Source organism: Heteronotia binoei, chromosome 3 (genome assembly GCF_032191835.1).
Source record: "Heteronotia binoei isolate CCM8104 ecotype False Entrance Well chromosome 3, APGP_CSIRO_Hbin_v1, whole genome shotgun sequence".
Lineage (NCBI taxonomy): Eukaryota > Metazoa > Chordata > Lepidosauria > Squamata > Gekkonidae > Heteronotia > Heteronotia binoei.
The window spans coordinates 147,103,164-147,122,795 of record NC_083225.1 but is presented as its reverse complement, the minus strand read 5'-3'; the positions used below and the strand labels follow the sequence as shown (position 1 = coordinate 147,122,795).

Sequence of the window (19,632 nt, the reverse complement as noted above, 5' to 3'; positions counted from 1 at the left end):
TTTTGCCCAACTCCTATTTAAAAAACCCAGAGTAAAACACAACAATAGGTGGAGGATGGGCAACCAGTTTTAAATTGCAAGCAGTGCAATCCTATGTACAGTTCTTGAAATCTATGGTCTTGGACTGGAGCAATTGCAATGCATTACATTTCAAATAAACCAATAAGAGAAAGTAAAAGTGTTTTAAAAAATATTTTCCCTGAATACTTTCAGTACTAAGCAGAGTTATACCCTTCTAAATCCATGGACAGGAGCCCCATGGCGCAGAGTGGTAAAGCTGCAGTACTGCAGTCCAAACTCTGCTCATGGCCTGAGTTCAATCGCTGCAGAAGCTGGGTTCAGGTGGCCAGCTTGAGGTTGACTCAGCCTTCCATCCTTCCAAGGTCGGTAAAATGAGTACCTAGCTTGCTGGGGGGAAAGTGTAGATGACTGGGGAAGGCAATGGCAAACCACCCCGTAAAAAAGTCTGGCAGGAAAACGTTGTGAGGCAACGTCATCCCAGAGTTGGAAATGACTGGTGCTTCCACAGGAGACAACTTTTACCTTTACTTTTAAACCCATGGAACTGAACAGGCTTAGGAGGGTATAACTCTACTTAGAATTACATTGTTAGTTCGGTTTAACAAACAATCATTTGTTGTTCATGTTTAGGTTTATATGAGACATGGAATAAACCAGTCTTGCCAAACCATATGTAAATGGCTTTTAAAAGGAAAAAAAAACACATTTCTGGGAATTCACAGGTTTTTTATTTGTATTTTGGTACTAAATACAATTTTCTTTTATTCAAAAAATGTGTAGCCTTATTTAACAGCATGAATGCATTGGTCTATACTTAACAAGATAAAGCAAACTCAACAAATAAGTACAGTTTCCATTTCCGTTGCCAGACTCTACACACAAGGAACAGTTTCTGGAAGATTAGGCAATCATCATTTATTTGTTGTCTTGTTGATACCTAACTAGCACTGTTATAAAAGCTAAATTGCAACCTGATGTCAACATCCTTTTTAACCTAAGGCAGAGCAAGCGGGTTGACACTGCTGTAGCTGCAGCCTAATAAGTGGTATAGAGCTAGTCATCTGACAGTGTCTTGCTTGCTACTAGGTACAACTCTGCTGGGCCAATAATTCCAGGATTTTCTAACAGGTTACAGCAGGGTGTCAAATATGCGGCCCAGGGGCCAACTCAGGCCCCTGGAGGACTCCTATCAAGCCCCTAAGCTAATGGCTGTCATCTGCTTCCTTCTCCCTCTCTCTTGCTTCCTTCTGCATCACAGTTTGCTTTGCAAGGCTTGCTCAATCACACAGGAGCTACAGAGCAAAGCCTCTATTTTCACAATTGGCTGAGGCTCCTCCCTTGTTTTTCCAGGTTCTCTCAATCACACAGCAGAGCTACTGAGCCAAGTCTCTCTTCCTTCTATTGGCTGAGGCTCCTCCCCCCAGTCCCCTGGGGAAGGAAGGAAAGAGCCACAGCTTCTTTTGCCCTGTTCCCTGGATCCCATGGGAGAAATACAAAGAAAGCACCTTTAAAACCAATTAATGCTAATGTTTTAAGCATGTTTAAAAATTTTAAAAAAAATATTTAATTGTGTTTGTCTGTGTCCTTTATAAAGTTTATATCTCTGCTACCTAATCTTAAATAGGTATACACATGGCCTGGCCCGACCTGATCTGGCCCAACCTGACATGGTCCAGCCCAGCAAGGTCTCATTTGTGTCAGATCCGGTCCCCATAACAAATGAGTTCAACATCCCTGGCTTACAGGATTCATTCCAAGGAATGAAAGCAGCTGTCTTTCCCAAACCCCAAATGCGCTTAGTGCAGGGCACAGCTGTCCTGTATAAGAGCTAGATATGAGTCCAGTAGCACCTTAAAACCAACAAAATTTCCAGAATGTAAACTTTCGAGAGTCAAAGCTCCCTTCATCAGACTCTCTTTAACCCTCCAAAGCTTATACCTGAAAATCTTGTTGTTCTTCAAGGTGCTTCTGGACTCAGATCTAGCTATTCTATTGCAGACCAACATGGCTGCCCACCTGAAACTATCCTGTATGTAACCTGATCAGAAGTTCTGTCGTATGTCTTCAGGAGCACTTTTAATTGTAGAGATGCAAAGTGAAGTTGATAAACATACAATGCAAATTAAGGCTGACGTCTGTGAAAGATGTGTGTGAAAGAAGTTTGCTTAATGCTGGGTTGCTTAAAATTTCCTGGAAAAAGGTTTTTTGCTCTTGGTCATTTTCACAAGTTCAGTATTCACTACATGACAAGTTAAAATAAATACTTCATGGAACATGTACAAGAGGGGATAAATCAAACTTTCATCATGTGACTTCTCTGAAACATCCAGCGCTGTTGTTAGCCAGAAAGAAAATACTGCAGGATGAACTCAGAACAGTTATGTTCCAATAGACATGAACATAACAAGGGGCCACATCATAAATGCTGCAGAACTGATAGACGATATTGTCACAACAAAAAGTATTCTCAGTTCATACGCTCACAGTTCACCATCACATGCATGCCATGCATTAAGGATCTGAAAAATGAACATGAAAAGTGGATTTCTCTCAAGCAAACAAGAAGTCCGCTTAAAAAATACAGACCATCGACAGATTCTATTCTCACAGAACTACTACAATTTCTACACTTTGTAAAGAAGTGGTGCAGCTTTCAAAATTTCTGTTCTTTTTTGCCATCAACTTCTGGTGACTCCCTCATGGGATTTCCAGGCAAGAGATGTTCAGAGGTTGTCTGTCTCTGCATAATGGTCTCCCATTCTTGGTGGTCTGCTATCCAAATACTGACCACCAGACCTCAGATTCAGTGGGAGCTCATAGAAGCGCAGCTCCTGAACCTTTCTGAGTGTTCTGCCTCCTCCATCTGAGAGTTCCGCCTCCTTGTCCATTGAATAGTATATGCAGCTGTATAACTATCCCTGGATGAGCTCCACCACCTATTTTTCTACAAAATAACCCCTGCTGACCTCGGTCAACTCAGCTTAGTTTCTGAGAACAAGATCAGGCTAACCTGAGCTATCCAGATCAGGGGCTCTGTTCATGTGCACTGGCTCGATTATTGGCAAATTAGTAATAGATGAATCTCTGACATTTCAAACTGTTATTGACTGGATGGAGTGATAGTTATACTGTGATTTACACAATAATATTTGGCCTGTATAGCCACCAACTGAATACATGTTACTGGGAGTCAAATATTTTAGCAAAAAGTCAGTGATACAACTGTCGTAAGAACATAAGAATAGTCTTGATGGATAAGACCTGTAGTCCCTCTAGTCCAGCATCTTGCTTCATAGATGCTGGTTGGTTGTCTTAACAGTTGGTTGTCTTAAAAAAGTCAACAAACAGAGCAAAAAGACCAACACCTTCCCATGCTGTTCCCTTCTAGCACTAGTATTCAGGCTTATTGCCTCTGGATGTGGAGATTCCCTTTATTCATTATGGCTAGTAGCCATTGATAGACCTATTCTCCATCAATTCTTCTAACCCCTTTTAAAAACTTCTCTTTTTTTGCCATCTTCAACATCTATGCTCAGGAAGTCATACAGTATACTAAACCACTTTTGTGGGATTGTTTGACAAAAATAAATGAAAACACATGTTGAAGCTGAGGGCAAGTGTTACCTAATGCAGCACAGATGAGAAATATGGAACTGAATAAAGCAAACTGTGGTCTTTCAAGGACCCAAATTACAAATGGCTGTATCACATGTATAAAACTGAGAGGCACAGGAATGGTAGGAACTGTCACGGAGGTGTAGCTTTCAGCATCTGATTGGGGCAAAGTCCAGTTTGGTCTGTGGTAATGACCCTAGCCTTCAAAAGCATATCTATTTTACTATTAGTTTTATTTATTAGTCCTACCTTTCTCCTTACAAAGTCTGGGCAAAGAAAGTAACAACAAAAGTACCGTAAAAGATATAACTAACCTCAGCATTTTATTTCCTAGTATGTCCTCAATATCCCTATTTAGGTTTCTTTTATTCTCAGTAATATCATCAATAAAGCACAATAACTTGTTTGACTTTCTTACCAACTCAGATTATTGAATACTGTTGAAGATGCTGTTGAATATGGCAACTGCCTTATACCAAATCAAAGTCTTGGTTCAATTTGATTGGTGCTGTCTGTTCATTATGCAACAACAAAAGAGAGAGGAAGCCATGCAACAATATGGAAATAAACATGAAAGCCAATACACGGCTAAAATTACTGGCATGTTACAATGTTTAAAGAAATAGCAGTTTATGAAGCAATCAATATCATATACATCAAATATAAATCTCATACATTGAAAACCTGCAACACTGCACTTCTGTGAAATCTGACTCATCAAAAAGCCGCTAGTAGCAGAAGTCAATGTCCGTGATTTACAGCAGTGGACTTAATGATTTACAACACTGACACTGACTTCTGCTACTAGCGGGTTTTTTGCGTGTTTTGAATGTATGAGATTTAAATTTGATGTATATGATATTGATTGTTTCATAAACTGCGATTTCTTTAAACATAACATGCCAGTGATTTTAGCTGTGTATTTGCTTTCGTGTCTATTCATTAAGCAGCAGCTCTCCAATGCCTCAGGCAGAGGAAAGACATTCCCAACACTGCCTACCTAAGATCCTTTAACAGGATGTGCCAGGGATTTAATCTGGAACCCTCTGTCAGAAAGCATAAATTCTACCACTGAGCTACAGATTTTCTCCAAGTTAGTTCTTTAAGGAAGGCACAAGGAAGACATTAGCCAGTTCCTCACAGGTTATCTGCCTCAGGTTCCATGCCAATGGGAAGCTGTTGGTGATGTTACTTTCCCCCTTTCTCCCTGCTTCCCCACAGCAGCATGGCACATTTGTGCAGCTTGTGTAGCTTCCACAGCCTTTCTCTGATCTTTGTCAACCCAGCTTAGCTGTGAAATTTTGAGAAACACCTAGATGGCTGCAAGTGGGTAGGAAACTTCAGATTCTCCCACCTGGCATCCATTTTTCCTGACACTGTCCCAGCAGCAGCCATTTCACCTCCACTCGGGGGGGGGGGGGGCGGTATTTTTTAAATCAAATCTGCAGTTGAATATTATTATATTATCATAGCAATATACCAATACATGTAACAGTTTCTATTCTTAAAACATTTTTAAGTAAGTCTCTATCTCCTTCAATTACAGAGATATAAGGAGAAAGGCATGTTTTCATAATAAAATGGTATAGAGACTTACTTTTGCAAAAATTAAAGCTAGGAATTCAGAGAATCTGTTACATATACTGGCATAGTGTTATATAAATAAACAATATTCAATCGCTGATTTAAAAAAAACCCTGAAAAATCTCGGTGGGGGGTTAGCCACTATTGGGGGGCTAAGGCAGGGAAAGCTGCCATATGAAAGTTCCATGGCCACTGTGTTGTATCAAGAGCCACACCAGCAATGTAAAAACCACTTAAGCCTGTCTCAGTATCATTCTGTTTATTGATCGTAACCAAAAAGTTCAGTTTACCTAGCTCCTTTTGATAAACCAAAGACAAGATTAGTTCCAATCTTGCTTAACCTCACCACTAAGCAATGCTAATTTGATGCAGGAATTTATTAACACTAACATAGCTTTCCATTAAATTTACCATACTATAAAAGCCAGCGGGAAAAAACTGGAGATGATAGGAAACAAAAGAAAAGAGGGGAAAATAATATGCTGGTCATCTGGTGTTAATTCTGAAACACTGGCTGACTAAAGTCATTTGGGAAAGGGTACAAAATAGTTGACCTACATTTTGCTGGCTATGGGGTCCAGTTTGAATAAATTTACCTTCCACTGCACTTTCTTCTATCACACACACAAACCCACAATACATGACAGAACAGATATCTATAAGTGCATCTTGTAATGATATCTACAAAGCAAAAAAGCTTGTCTTTCCTACATCAGCATTACAAAAATCAGCAGCAATGTAGTTTGTTCTCAGACTCAGCTTGTTCAGTCTTGTTTCTATAGGGCAGATATCTTGTTTAGCTTCAGCGCATTCATTCTGTAGTGTTTACTGAGCTTCATTTCCTGCCAAGTGTTTTCTGTTGTACTACACTTGAATCAATGAATGAACAAATGTTTTCTTTGAGCTGTATTGGTTGCATACCCTTCCAAGTTTAATTCAGGTGGCCATGAACTCTTGTCATTTCTGTCAAACAAAGTTAAGTCTGTCATATATCTGCTTAGGCAGCTTGCCCCATTCAGAGGCAGAAACCAGTTTAGGTCAACTGGGTTAGTGTTGCCATTGTTTAATACTGTTCTGGGAGGTACCCTTCTTAGAACTGCCTGAGGATTAACAAACAGATGAGGCATTATGGAAAAACTTAAAACATTTGTTTTTATTTCAAATGGCTTATGATAATGTTTCAGTAAATTGGAAAACATGTAACAACAAAACTTTCCTATAGCATTTTAGCACCACAGATTCATTGTCGTAATCCATTCTCATCCATTTAGCCTGGTTGAGAATGCTGATTTAGCACAAATGCAGATTGAGAATAATCAATACAGTAAAATTTTGCCTGAACTTGCTGGCAACTGAAGCCAAGGCTGAGATCAGCTCTCTAGTGAAACAGTAAATTGTCATACCAAAATGTTGAAAACAGGGGATGCTCCAGCACTAGTTTACAGAACTGTGCAGAGTTGTAATGTTCTGAAACACAGGCTCCTATAAAAAATACAACCATGGGAATGATGCAGAGGGGCCCACTGGATGCTTCTGCCACAAGCCCATTCAGATAGAGTGGACATGGGAGAGGGCAGTCCACATTTCTTCCTAAGGGAAGTCTCTGTTTTCTTCTTTATAAGTTGACATTCCTTCCAGGCCTTCCAAATCTAATTTTTGCAAATTATTTGGTGTGCTTAGTACAAATATCAAACCAATTAACATTTCCCCATCTCAACAAGAGACCTTGCAATTCAGCATTATGAAGGCATGTGGATTTCCTCACTGTCAGGAAGATGGTTTATATTACAGCATATATATATAGCTATAAGTTATTAAATGGAATTCTGCCTGCTCAGTAGGCAGTGTACTATTTCATTTATTAAAACAGTATAAACCAGCAAAGTTTGTAACAAAAGACAAATACTGCTTCATCTTTGAAGCAAAGCTACTTTATCCCTGGATAATCCAGATGCACTGTCCTGGACAGGATACAAATGTGACAGCTAAAGTAAAAATTGCAACAAAGAATACTAGAAGTAGGGTAGTTATTATTTGTAGGCTTATTCAACTAAGGAATAATTCATGGAACAGCTAAAATAAGAAACCCACCCCTTCTTTGACTGAGAAAGAGAATGTGAATTAAACAAGAGAGAGATTAACAAGATGTGGTCATCATAGATAGCAATTCAAAGATGTGACCATCTCTTCCATACTATCCCCATAAATGAGCCTTTTCAGAGGAAGGCTTGCTTGAAGAGAATATAATTGTTATGGACTAGCAGAATATAGTGAAAGCAGTTTCCTCAAAAAATGTAGTAAGATCATTCTTGCTAATAAGCGCAATGGATCGTCATATTTCCAGAAACATGTATTCCCATAGCAGAAAGCAGAATTTTTCAAAAAATTAAATGTAAAAAAAAACCCCTTTGGAGGTGAATGCAGGGAGTATAAAATGAAAAAGATATGGCAGGTGTGTTACTTGTGTGAACAGTGTAATCACAGACACTCTCTGCAGAGCTTTCCACTTTCATGTAACTTCTGTTCCCACAGCATACTGAATACAATTGTAGTGCTTACTGCTGCAAGATTTACCATATTCTGGCAATGGCAGCTAGTACTTCAAATGCTGGGAAACAGAGATTCTCCCTCAGTGGTAGCAATTACAGGGATGACTGTATCTGGCCAGTTGAACATAGCCTCAAGTCTCCTCTGAAAAAAAAAAAAACAGTGGCCATAATAATGACAGGTACTGCTGCATGAACAAACACATAGTGTCCATGGACGTCATACCTCCAACCTTTCTGGGATGGAAAAAGGAAGCACTGGTTACTCATCCTGTTCTCTTATTAAAGGAATGATGAAAGCATTTGAAGCAATTTTTCAGCAGAGTTTTTTTCCGCTTTACCTGCACCATTTGTCTTGGCCTATTTTTCAGATACCATAATTTGTCATTGCATATGCACCACAAACTATCATTTGCTTTTCCCCATCTAAACCAGGATTACAAACTCTGGCTTAATCATCATTTTAAAGGAAGAGAACAAAGAATAGTTTACTGTTCAGCCAAAATAGCAAATTATAGTTTCATGTTAAAGCAGAAATATTTTATTGAACAGTGCACATTGGAGGATGAAGTGGAAAAGAAAAAGGTACTAGCGTTGCCAATTCCTCTTCATCCCCCAGCGAGAGAAATTTGTGCATGCGCTGCGTGCCGCGCGACAAAATGACATCGCCCGGAAGTGATGTCATCAAAATGTTGGCACCCATGCAGGGCTGCTCTAGGCTGTTCTGGGAAAACTCTATGGTTTTCTCGGATGCTTTAGCCATTTGGGAGGTTAGAACTCTATGGTACCTCTTGTACCATAGAGTTTTACCTCCCAAATGTGTAGAGCATCTGGGAAAACCATAGAGTTTTCCCAGAAATGCCTAGAGCGGCCCCACACGGGCACTGCCATTTTGATGACGTCACTTCTGGGTGAGGTAACCGTGCCAGCCCAATGTGGGTCAGCGGGTTGAGAACCTCCCAGGCGGGAGATTCCCCACCTGGACTGAGGGGTTGGCAGCCTTAAAAGGTACAGATGAACCCAAAAATCACAACACTTTTAATATAGGAACCATGCCAATCTCTACAAAAATACCTGCAGAGAAATCTCCTCTGCCATAGAATCTGCCTCCATATTTTACCAATTGTGGCTGCACTCTGTGATCCAGAAGCTTCAGTGATGGTAAATGACTGGCAAAAGGAAAAGTACAGGAGATGAATCATTTCTCTACACACACAGGTGCTCCAGTGCCTGGTTATGCAAATGAACCTGGCCAGAGTGAAACAAAGGGTTTACCAGCTAACACTTGCAAAAATGCCAGACCTAAAGAACAGTCCTGGAAAGCCAGAAGGCTAGATTGTATGTTCTTCCTTTCAGGGCAGGAAGATCAGGACTGACTCTAAAAGAGATGGACTCTCAAGAGAAGGCTGGGAATTCTCAAAACACAAAGAAGAAGCCCTGTTCTATTAGTTCATCATTCTTGAATGGACACAAGCCATGAAGAACTAAGTCAAGCTAGGGACTTTATCTTGACTATGTGTTGAGGGATAATGGGAGAAGTCTTAACTCTGAAAGACAAGACAATAACAGGTTTTAAATTGCTGCAATTTCTAGAATGAGTAGCCTAGCCTATCAACAACATTATTAGGATAAGTGCAAAATTTAGGGTTTATGGAACTGAAACTTTTCAACTTTTTTTTTTATCCCTGCCCAAGCTGATGCTTAAAACGATCACACATAAATAAACTTCCTTATATTTTGAATGCTCAAAGCCTGATCTCTATGGACACATCTAGTCCCACTTTCCAAAGAATGGTACAGAGGAGGGGAAATGGTTAAGCTTGCCATATCTAAAGCTTGAAAGCATGAACATGCTAGAGACTGACCTTGTGCTAGTAGGAGTGAAGTAGGAGATGCAGCAACTAAGCAAAACCTTTCAAAGCCAACAAAGATACAGTGTGCTAGATGTACAAATTTATTTAGCAATAGATATTCATTGAGATCTGTTGGTGGAAGTGGTTATTACTCAGAGAGAAGTTGGCACCCCTTGGGAATAAGAAAAAGAGGCAGTCGCTAAGTGGAGACTTGAGAGGGCTGTGAGGCCATTTCCAAAACCCACCCCACCCCCAAAAAACTGGAGCTTCTGAGAATAAGCATTGAATCTGTGTAAAACCTGAATTTAAAATTGGCATTTAAAGTACACAAATGGACACCCATTTTTCTAATAAAACCCTTTCATTGTTCAGTGCACAAGAGGAGGTGGAGGAGGTTTTAGTCCAGTGACACCTTTAAGACTAAGAAAAGTTGGGTTTTATATCCCATTTTTCTCTACTGTAAGGAGTCTTAAAGTGGCTTACAATCTCCTTCCCTTCCTCTCCCCATAACAGGCACTTTATGAGGTAGATGGGGCTGAGAGAGCTCTGAGAGAACTGTGACAGGCCAAGGTCACTCAGCAGGCTTTATGCGGAGGACTGGGGAATCAAACCTGGTTTTTCAGCTTAGAGTCCACTGCTCTTAGCCACTACACCACACTAGCAAAATGTTAGAAGAAATGAGAATCTCCATGTGTTTAAGATGAAGGATATAAAACAGAGCATTTTAGTAACATTTTGGGTTCTGCCAGTATTGGCTATTACCACATCTAATTACAAGCCCAGTTATATGTGACATTAAGATAGGCTAACAAAATTAGGCATATGCAAACAAAATGGTCTAACTTTTGAACACTTGTCTTGCCATCATATTTTGTTTTGAATATAGAGAATTGAGTGTAACTATCAATTCTGTTTCCATAGCTCTCCTGTAAATATACAGCCAACTTTCCAAGAAGAACTACAGAAAGCAGTACTCTCAAATGACAATTCCAAAATTGCTATTGTAAAACCAGATGTTTCTCATCATCATATTCAGACAGGTGCTTGTGCAGGTAGAAGCATATCAGCTTCTGAAAAAAGCCCAAACCTACATGTTGATGTTTCAGCTCCAAAGGCTCAGCAAGCAATTGGCATCCAGAATTGTTGGCTCTCTTTCCCACATCTGCAGGAAGCATATTTTCTATCTTTGCTTGTACCAAGAAACGGAAATCCAATTTCATGACATAAGGCCAGGAATAAGTAGATTTCACCTCCTGGAGTGGAAAACAGAGTGCTGGGATTCTACAGCCATTGTAAGACTGAGAACAGACTCTGAAATCTACCCAAAAATAAATCTGGCACTGGAAGCTTGTAGGGATTATGGAGTGACTTTAAAGCATCCACCTCAATTAGAGTCTTTCTTACAATGTCTTTGACATGTGAAGCTTGTCAACAACACTGCACAAAAAGTTCATTATATGCTGGTTGAATAGACAGTGGACCAAAATGACAACTCTTGACGTTGTTAGACTGCACTTTCTGTCAAACACTTCGAATATCCCAATACAAGCAGGACAGAAAGTAATGTATAACTGTATCCTGTCCAGTGAGAATAGTCTCAAAGTAGAGCTGTCCACATTGAAGTAGCTGAATATATTTATTCAACTTCAGGAGACAGAATAACTTGAACCTCACCACCCCCACCCCCCAAAATATCAAGGCTTTTCACTTGCTGGTTAATTTGAGAACTTGTAGCTTTGCTTTAGAGTTTTAGTAGACAGAGATTGACAACATCATAAAAGTTACAACATTTGTCTTTGCCAGAATTCTATAGTTAAGGATAGTTATGAACAGGAAAGACAAATAAAACCATCTGCAAGGTTTGAGTGTTGGAAGAGTTCCATCTTCCAAAGGCAAAAAATACATACCATTTAACCCCAAAATGTAACACAGCAAACTGCTAACCCATGTTAACTATATTAACCTTTGAGGAATTCAAAATTTTAGGTGTTGTTTTACGCATGAACAATATTTTCTTAACAGTAATGCCAAAATTTCATTCTGTGCAGGTACTCTATTAGTATAATTAGGATGACCAGGAAATGTAATGTTTGTTTAAAAGCGAGAAGTTAATACTCAATGGCTGTGTTCACACACACTAAATAATGCACTTTCAATCCATCTTCAGTGCTCTTTCCAACTGTATTTTACTGTGTGAACTGGCAAAAACCAGTTGGAAAGTGCATTGAAAGTGGATTGAAAGTGCATTATTTAGTATGTGTGATCACAGCCAATAATATACATTTTCATAGTGAAGGCATGTTCAGTGTTTTATAGGTCAAAGATAAATAAATCCTTTCTATCAGCACATCATACACTGGTTCCTTTTACCTTAAATATCAAGGACACGTTTTTAAAAATCACTGCTTTTTCTATAAATGTTTGAAATAGTCTGCACACAGTATGCACTTCTACAAAGCACACAACGTCCACAGAGAAGCACTTCTACAAAATCAGTTCCAAAGTATGCAGTGCACAAAGAGTTGTGAGGTGCTGCTTTACTACCAAGGTGTTCTAATGTACTGCTTGAATTAGTTTTACAAATATGGTATCCATTTAACATTACAGCTGTTCTTTGTGCAGCAATAGAATACTTATAACATAGCTCAGATTAAGTGTGGAGAAAGAAGGTGACCAGGTTTTTGTATCATTTCTGTCAGAGAAGGGGATCAAGGGCAAGTATCTGCTGATGTTTCTTGCTTTTGGGAATGATGCAGTTTTGCAGACATGCACTTAAGTTGTAATGAAAGATAACTACTTTGCAAAACAGTCTCTGTAGACAGCATGAATAAAATATGCTCTGAGAAACTGAGCTGCATGTTACTTACAGGTCACACCACATATTTGCATGAGAAGTAAATGTTCAATAACTTAATTTTCATTTGTTTGCAATACTGATTTCTTGGATGGAATCATGAAGCATCAAAGATATTTTTAATCCTTTGTTTATACAGTACAAAGATTTTAAAACTTCTCTCTCTCTCTCTCTCTGGTATACAGAGACTTTCTTTTATCTGTTGCAGTTCTCTATCACATTATGCTTAATCCTTGCATACATACAGAAAGCAAGTTCCCCTCATTAAGAACAAACATTTCCCCAAAAGTAAAGAATAAAAACATATCTACTTGCCTCTTGGCAATTTCTGAGCATTTCCAAGGTTTAGTGAAATATTTCCACAGAGGAGTAGGAAGACCAGCCTGGAAATCATGCTTTCAAGCCCAAACTTGCACCGTTAAAGATGCTGAGGGGTGTCATACAAGGTAATGCAGCTGCAGTACAGTGAACTGTTCTCTCTGTCACAGGGGCAGCAAAACTTTGACAGGAGCTTAGTTTACACTGTGGGAGGAGACCATATGACATCACATCATCTCACTGGAAAGGAGAAGAGAATTAAAATATAAATGCTATTCCTGATCTCTTGCCTGAAACATATTTCTGGTTGCTGCTATAAAACTCTCCAACTCTCCAACTCTAAAGTATGTAGATTTTAATCTGCAGTCCCTTCTCCTCCTCCTGCATAAAAGAAATTGATAGAAATAATTATAGTAGGAAGAAATTAGTTACTATCTATACCAGAGCTGAAACAACGCATAAAAGGAGGAACTACCAGATGCAATGAATTGGTGGAAAGGAAACACTGTGTTCAAATATGTATAATACATTGTTCTAAATTAATTAGTAAAAGAAGTGTAAGATATAAGATAGCATTAAAAGACTGAACAACAATAAACAGAGGCCAATGAGATAGTCAATAGCCATAATCCAATATATAGGCATACTTAGACTCCATCATTGACTTTAATGGCATGAATTGTTCACAATTTAGGATGCAATCCTAAAGACTAGGGAAAAAGACTCACTGACTTTAATACAACCTACTTCTGAGTAAACATGTTTAGGAGCAACTTCAGTAACAGAGATGGAAAAAGCCTAAAGGCTATCGACTCCAACCCCCTACGCCAGAGGTGTCAAACTCACTTGTTGTGAGGGCTGGATCTGACATAAATGTAACTTTGTTGGGCTGGACCATGCGTGCCATAAAATGTAACACAAGGTATCAGAGATAGACTTAAAGATGATTTCAGATGCTGACTTGATTTGATTAGGTGTGATATGCAGAGGGGTAGTAGCAGGGCCAGCTCGCCGTCTAAGCAAACTAGGCCCTCCCAAATTGGCCCTCCCCCTCCCCATGCCCTACTTTGTTTTTTCCTCCACCGCCCGTCCACCCCTTCCCCTCCTCCATAGCTTGCCTGCCCCACCATCCTCTTCCTCTGCCCGCCCCTCTCCCATCTCAGTAGCTCACCTGCCATCCTCTTCCTCTGCCTGCCCCTTCCGCTCCTCAATAGAGCAACTGCTGTCCTCTTCCTCTACCTGCCTGTCCCTTCCCCTCCTCCATAGCTTGTCCACCCCGCTTCCTCTCTGTCACTTGTCCGCCATGCAGTGAGGTGCAATGACACAGGGTGGCACCACAGAAGGGGGCAGTGGGCCGTGAGTCTGCCTGGGGTGCCAAGCGCCCTAGGGCTGGTCCTGGGTAGTAGGCATGGAGATTTGGTATTGGTAATGAGACAGGAAACCTAGGTCTCAGTTTGGTCCAGGAGAATGCAAAGAAAAAATAAAAATAAGTCTAAAGAAGTGAGCAGTAACTTACAAAAGCACCTGCCCTACCACAAATTTTGTCAGTCTTTAAGGTGAAATTGCTGACCTCGAGCCAGACATCCTGGAGTGTGAAATCAAATGGGAGATGATGGAATCCCAGTTGAGCTATTCAGAGTCCTAAAAGATGATGCTGTTAAAGTGATGCACACATTATGTCAACAGATTTGGAAAACACAACAGTGGCCACAGGATTAGAAAAGGTCAGTTTATATTCCAATCCCAAAGAAGGGTAATGCCAAAGAATGTTAAAGAGATGGGAGTACCAGACCACCTCACATGTCTCCTGAGAAACCTGTATAAGGGTCAAGAAGCAACTGTCAGAATGGGATATGGAATGACTGATTGGTTTAGAATAGGAAAAGGAGTTCGACAAGGATGTATATTGTCACCCTGCTTATTTAATTTATATGCAGAGTACGTCATGCGGAATGCTGGCCTGGATGAAGCACAAGCAAGAATTAAGATTGCTGGGGAAAACATCAACAACCTCAGATATGCAGATGATACCACTCTAATGGCAGAAAGTGAGGAGGACCTAAAGAACCTCTTGTTGAGGGTGAAAGAGGAGAGCACAAAAGTAGGCTTGAAACTCAACATCAAAAAAACTAAGATCATGGCATCCAGCCCCATCACACCTTGGCAAATAGAAGGGGAAGACATGGAAGTGGTGACAGACTTCACATTTCTGGGATCCAAGATCACTGCATATGATAACTGTAGCCATGAAATTAAAAGACGTTTGCTCCTTGGGAGGACCGTTATGGCGAACCTGGGCAGTATAATAAAAAGTAGAGACATCACCCTGCCAAAAAAAGTCCATATAGTCCAAGTGATGGCTGGACAGCATTACTGATGTAACAAACACAAATCTGAGCAGACTTTGGAGGATGGTGGAAGACAGGAGGGCCTGGCATGACTTTGTCCATGGGGTCGCAAAGAGTCAGACTAGACTGTGTGACTGAACAACAAAAAGGTGCTACTGGACTCTTAGACCGATTTCCCACTCACCTTACACCGCTCTCTATAGGTCCAAGTGTTGGGTTCTTCTTAGCTCCACCCATACACTCTCAGTCACCAGTCAATCACCTTATTCACTCATCCCCCTCTTTCACCCTACCTTGCTCTTTTCCAACTTACCCAACCTTTAAAGAAACACTCCCTTAAAACTTTAAATCATCTCAGTGCCCATTTCCCCAGCATGTGGGGATTCCCTTGAGGGATCTTGGGAGTGAGGGCTTTCAGGGACATGGCCAGTTTGGGGGCTGCCAACAGGGCATGCCCAGCTCAGAGACTGCCAATGGGTTACCTTCATGATCAAGTGGCAAGGGAGATCACTTAGGGGTGATTGTCCTTGTGGGATTCTTCAACCTGCCATCCTAAGTTTTCCCCCACCTCAGCAGATGGGCTGGGTGGAATGGGGGTACACTGAGTGGCACACAGGTAAGTTGATGCCGGGATCTGGTGGACCCATGCTGTGCAAGTCTTCTTATAGCTGTAACTGATAGAAGTTGTGGCCACTTTATTCCACATTTTACTCCAAAACTCTTTGTGTGAGTATGTTATTGGAAAGTGCCAATGTCGCAGCCAACTTATGGCAACCTCATTGGGTTTTCAAGGCAAGAGAGACACAGAGGTGGCTTGGCATTTCCTGCCTCTGCTTAGCAACCTTAGTGTTCCTTGGTGGTCTCCCATCCAAGTACTAAATCAGGGCCAACCCCTGCTTAACTTCCAAGATCTGACAATATCAAGCTAGCCTGGGCCACCTAGGTCAGAGTTGTGCAGAAGTGAGGAAGCCAGAAATTTCATATATTTGCATGGTTGTTATGACCTATATAACACCCCTTAACACATCTGTCAGCAATTCTACTGTTGCTTTTCTTAACCCAGAATGCTGTGTTTGCCTTTTAGAAACTTGTATTGAAATGAGTTACGAAGGAGCTAGTACCTTCTCCAGTAATTATGTACACATTTTTATGTGAGCCTACTAAATATATGTGACTGAGCAGCAGCTTAAATAAGAAGGCAAAAAACCCTGTAGATTCCATTGCAGAGAGCTAAACAAAAATAAAGGCTTTTTGGTAACAGTTCTGAAGGAGTGTTCTTTGGTGTTTATATTTTCTTGAGGCCTTTCAACACATCCTATGACAGATTTATGGCACAGATAAGATATACAATAAATGAGTCACATACTATAGGAAATCCAGTGTGAACCCAACACATGATATTTGTAATGTACACAGACCAAGTCACGCCCAGTTCAGTGGGACACTGGCAGCCAGCTGGTACACATAATGGCTAACAAATATGAAAAAAACCCCACACTTAACTTGGACAAGACTTTTCAAAATTCTGGGACCTCCAATTGGGGCCGGCTCACCTACTAGGCAAACTAGGCGGTTGCCTAGGGCTCTGGGAGGAGGGGCGCCAAATTGAGTTCTCCCCTCCTGGTGCTCACAACAACCACTTAGTTTGCCTGCCTCCCTCCCCCCCCCACAGCCCCCCATCACCCATCTCCCTGCCCTCCACAGTGCTGCAACACAGCTGCACTTTGTCACCCTCCCCTCCTCAGAACATGCTATGCTGAGCCAAGACTGGGCCCTACCGGCTTTGATGTGGCCAGTGCACCATCTGATATTTTGAAGCCCGCACAGGAGAAGGCTTCACTCCCCCTTACTTCCGGTTCCAGGAAGGAGGGGGGGAGAAGCCTTCTCCCGCGTGGGCTTCAAAGCATCAGATGGCATGCCAGCCACATCAAAGCTGGAGGGGGGTGATGGAGCGTGGCTGCATTGCAGTGCTGGGGAGGGAGGGAAGGTGGGTGGCCGCAGTGGGGGGGGAGCCAAGCCTCATTGTGTGCTGTGAGGGCCTGGGAGTGGTGGTGGGGGGTGGCTTTTTTGCCCACTATGTGCCCTTGGGCCGACACTGCCTCCAATACTGTTGGTAAAACTAGGAGTACAGAAACCTTTTCATGGACTCCCATCCCCACCGTCTTCATTGGGGAGGGAGAGAAACTGGCAATGATCCCAATTGTATCAAGAGAGACTGCTATTTGTTAAAAAAAAAAAAATCCCTCTTATTTATTGAACATCAAACCCAAACTGTAAAACCTTCCAAACATAGAAGGGTCTAGTATGCAGCATACAAATATATGATTTTTATTTCAATACTTATATTTAAATATGTAGTGCCCACCCAGACAAATAAGGAATATATTCTGGCTACTCACTAATGAGCAGCCTTAACAATTAGTAAACCAGAGGTGTATATCTTTCTTGGACCTATAGCTGTTAACATATCTACTGATATATAGCTGAGGTAAATTTGACACAAGGCAAACTGAAATTGACCGGAACTGAACCAATGTACTGACCCAAATCCCTCCCCTTCTTTCTATCACTGGAGTCAGGAAGCTCTGAGAAAGTCAAAGAAGTTGGGTTCTGATACTCTGTCTGTTTTAACTTTGGTAGTGGCACCTCTAACTCTTGGAATGTATAAATATCCTCTAAGGCAAAAATCATGTGCAGGGTTATCAGGATCAGAAGGCCACAGCACCAGCAAAATTCTGCAGCCTCCTGAGTAACTGAACCAAAGATTCAACTATGGAGGCTAATTTACTATAGAAATTAAACTAACAGGTTTAGCAGGGCAGTGAGGCTCAATCCAGGCCCTCATTTCTCGAAACAAAACACACAGAATCTACAATGTGCTGAAACTGTTTTGCTGTCCAGAACAGATTGAATGCTATGTATGCACACATGCCAGGAGTAGTATGTAATATAATTATGTTTGTGCAATTATTTGTTGCAGTGTCCCTTTAGGAAGTTTCTTCACCTTCTGAGGGACAACATCTAACAACAGGACAGGGAACAAAGAGAAAAGGAAGCTCAAAAATGCAATAGGGTAATTAAAGTCAAACATATATTGACTCAAGCAAATCTCTTGGGGCAAAAAAGCCAGTATCTTCCAAAAAACCCTGCAAAACAAGCCCACCACAGAATATGAAACATTAGACATAATCAGAATATGAAACATTAGACATAAGTATCAACATAAATATTACTAACAAGTATAGTGGTACCCTGAGACCATGGAGTACATGTATGTGGCCATTCATACATTGACCCCCAGCTCTGGGCCTCTTGGGACCTGAGCTTTTGTAAATACAGATTGCAGGCTGCTGTGGTATTTTCCCCATAAAATAATGAGACCACTGTTTTCAAAGAGTTGACTTTATTAACTACAAAGGGATAGATGAAAAGCAAGACAGAAAGGATCTTGGCAATCAAAACATTTGTTAAGTTGAATTAATTCAAATATGTACTTTGGTAAGTCCTAATTCAACAATTGCTTAAATGTTTGATTATTAAGATGTTCACCAATTTCTCACTCATAGCTAGCAAGAAAAGGAGGGGTGCACAAACATGCAGGAGTTGTTTTTTAGAAAAATAGGTGGTGGACCTCATTGGCATAACTCACTAGCATATGCCGCCCCCCTCCCCACCAGCCAAAAGCAACCTGGGCGAGCAAAGCCTGCTTGGGCTGGCTAGAGCAGGCCTTGCTCACCTGGGGCTCTTCTTGGCCACCCCCCACCCCACAGTCAAAAGGCCAGCAATCCACTCACCGCCCAAAATCACATAAGAAGTTTGGTTAATACATATTGGGATGGTCTAATATAAGGATATAATATGTGGTAATATACTCATTTTGATAGTCGCAATATTTTCCATCAAAGATAGTTGAAGACTTTTCTATCTCTCTAAGTCTTTTTATTTCCTGAAGTAACTTCCAATAATTATCTTTCATCAAAGAGCTACATCTTGAGATAAGTATATTCCCAAATATTTAACTTTTTCCTCCATCTGGAATCCTGTCGGGTTTATCCATTCTATTATTTGAGCAAATGTCATATTTTGGTGATCATCTTTGTCTTTTTATACTTTATTTTCATTCCTGTCATCTTTCCATCTTTAGGATTAGTTTCTTCTTTGTGGATCAATGAAATAGTTGTTTCTATCCAAGAATCAGGCATTGTAGCTTTTTCTTTGTAAAATTTGTAAAAAAATGGCGGCGAGCAAGGAGCTCCGATGATGAAGCTCCTGGAATAACGCCAAATTTTTAACTATAATATCGAACTACACCCTCTGTAACTACCTATGCAGTTTAACTAGCAGCTGAAGAAGGCAAAGGTGATTTTAGAGCTTCGCCCGTCTCTTCATTCAAAGAGGAAAGTGACGAGAAAGTGCTTACCGGTGGGGCTGGTGCCGCGGTGATGAAGGACGGCGCGGCCTGGGAGTGCAAGCCGGTTGGGGGCCGTGGGCTA

General features: G+C 40.9%; 1 protein-coding gene across 4 annotated transcripts in view; it reads right to left on the bottom strand.

The window, feature by feature from the left end:
• Positions 1-12,980, bottom strand: part of ABI3BP (ABI family member 3 binding protein) — a 251,823-nt gene extending 238,843 nt beyond the window's left edge. For 3 of the 4 annotated variants that reach the window (XM_060234572.1, XM_060234573.1, XM_060234574.1), the window contains exon 1: positions 12,789-12,976. In XM_060234572.1, coding sequence (XP_060090555.1) covers positions 12,789-12,867 — 79 coding nt within the window. In that variant the 5' untranslated portion in view covers positions 12,868-12,976. Of the gene's footprint in view, positions 1-12,788 lie in introns of all 4 variants that reach the window. The other variant, XM_060234570.1, reaches the window with a different exon arrangement.
• Between the last annotated feature and the right edge of the window lie 6,652 nt (positions 12,981-19,632).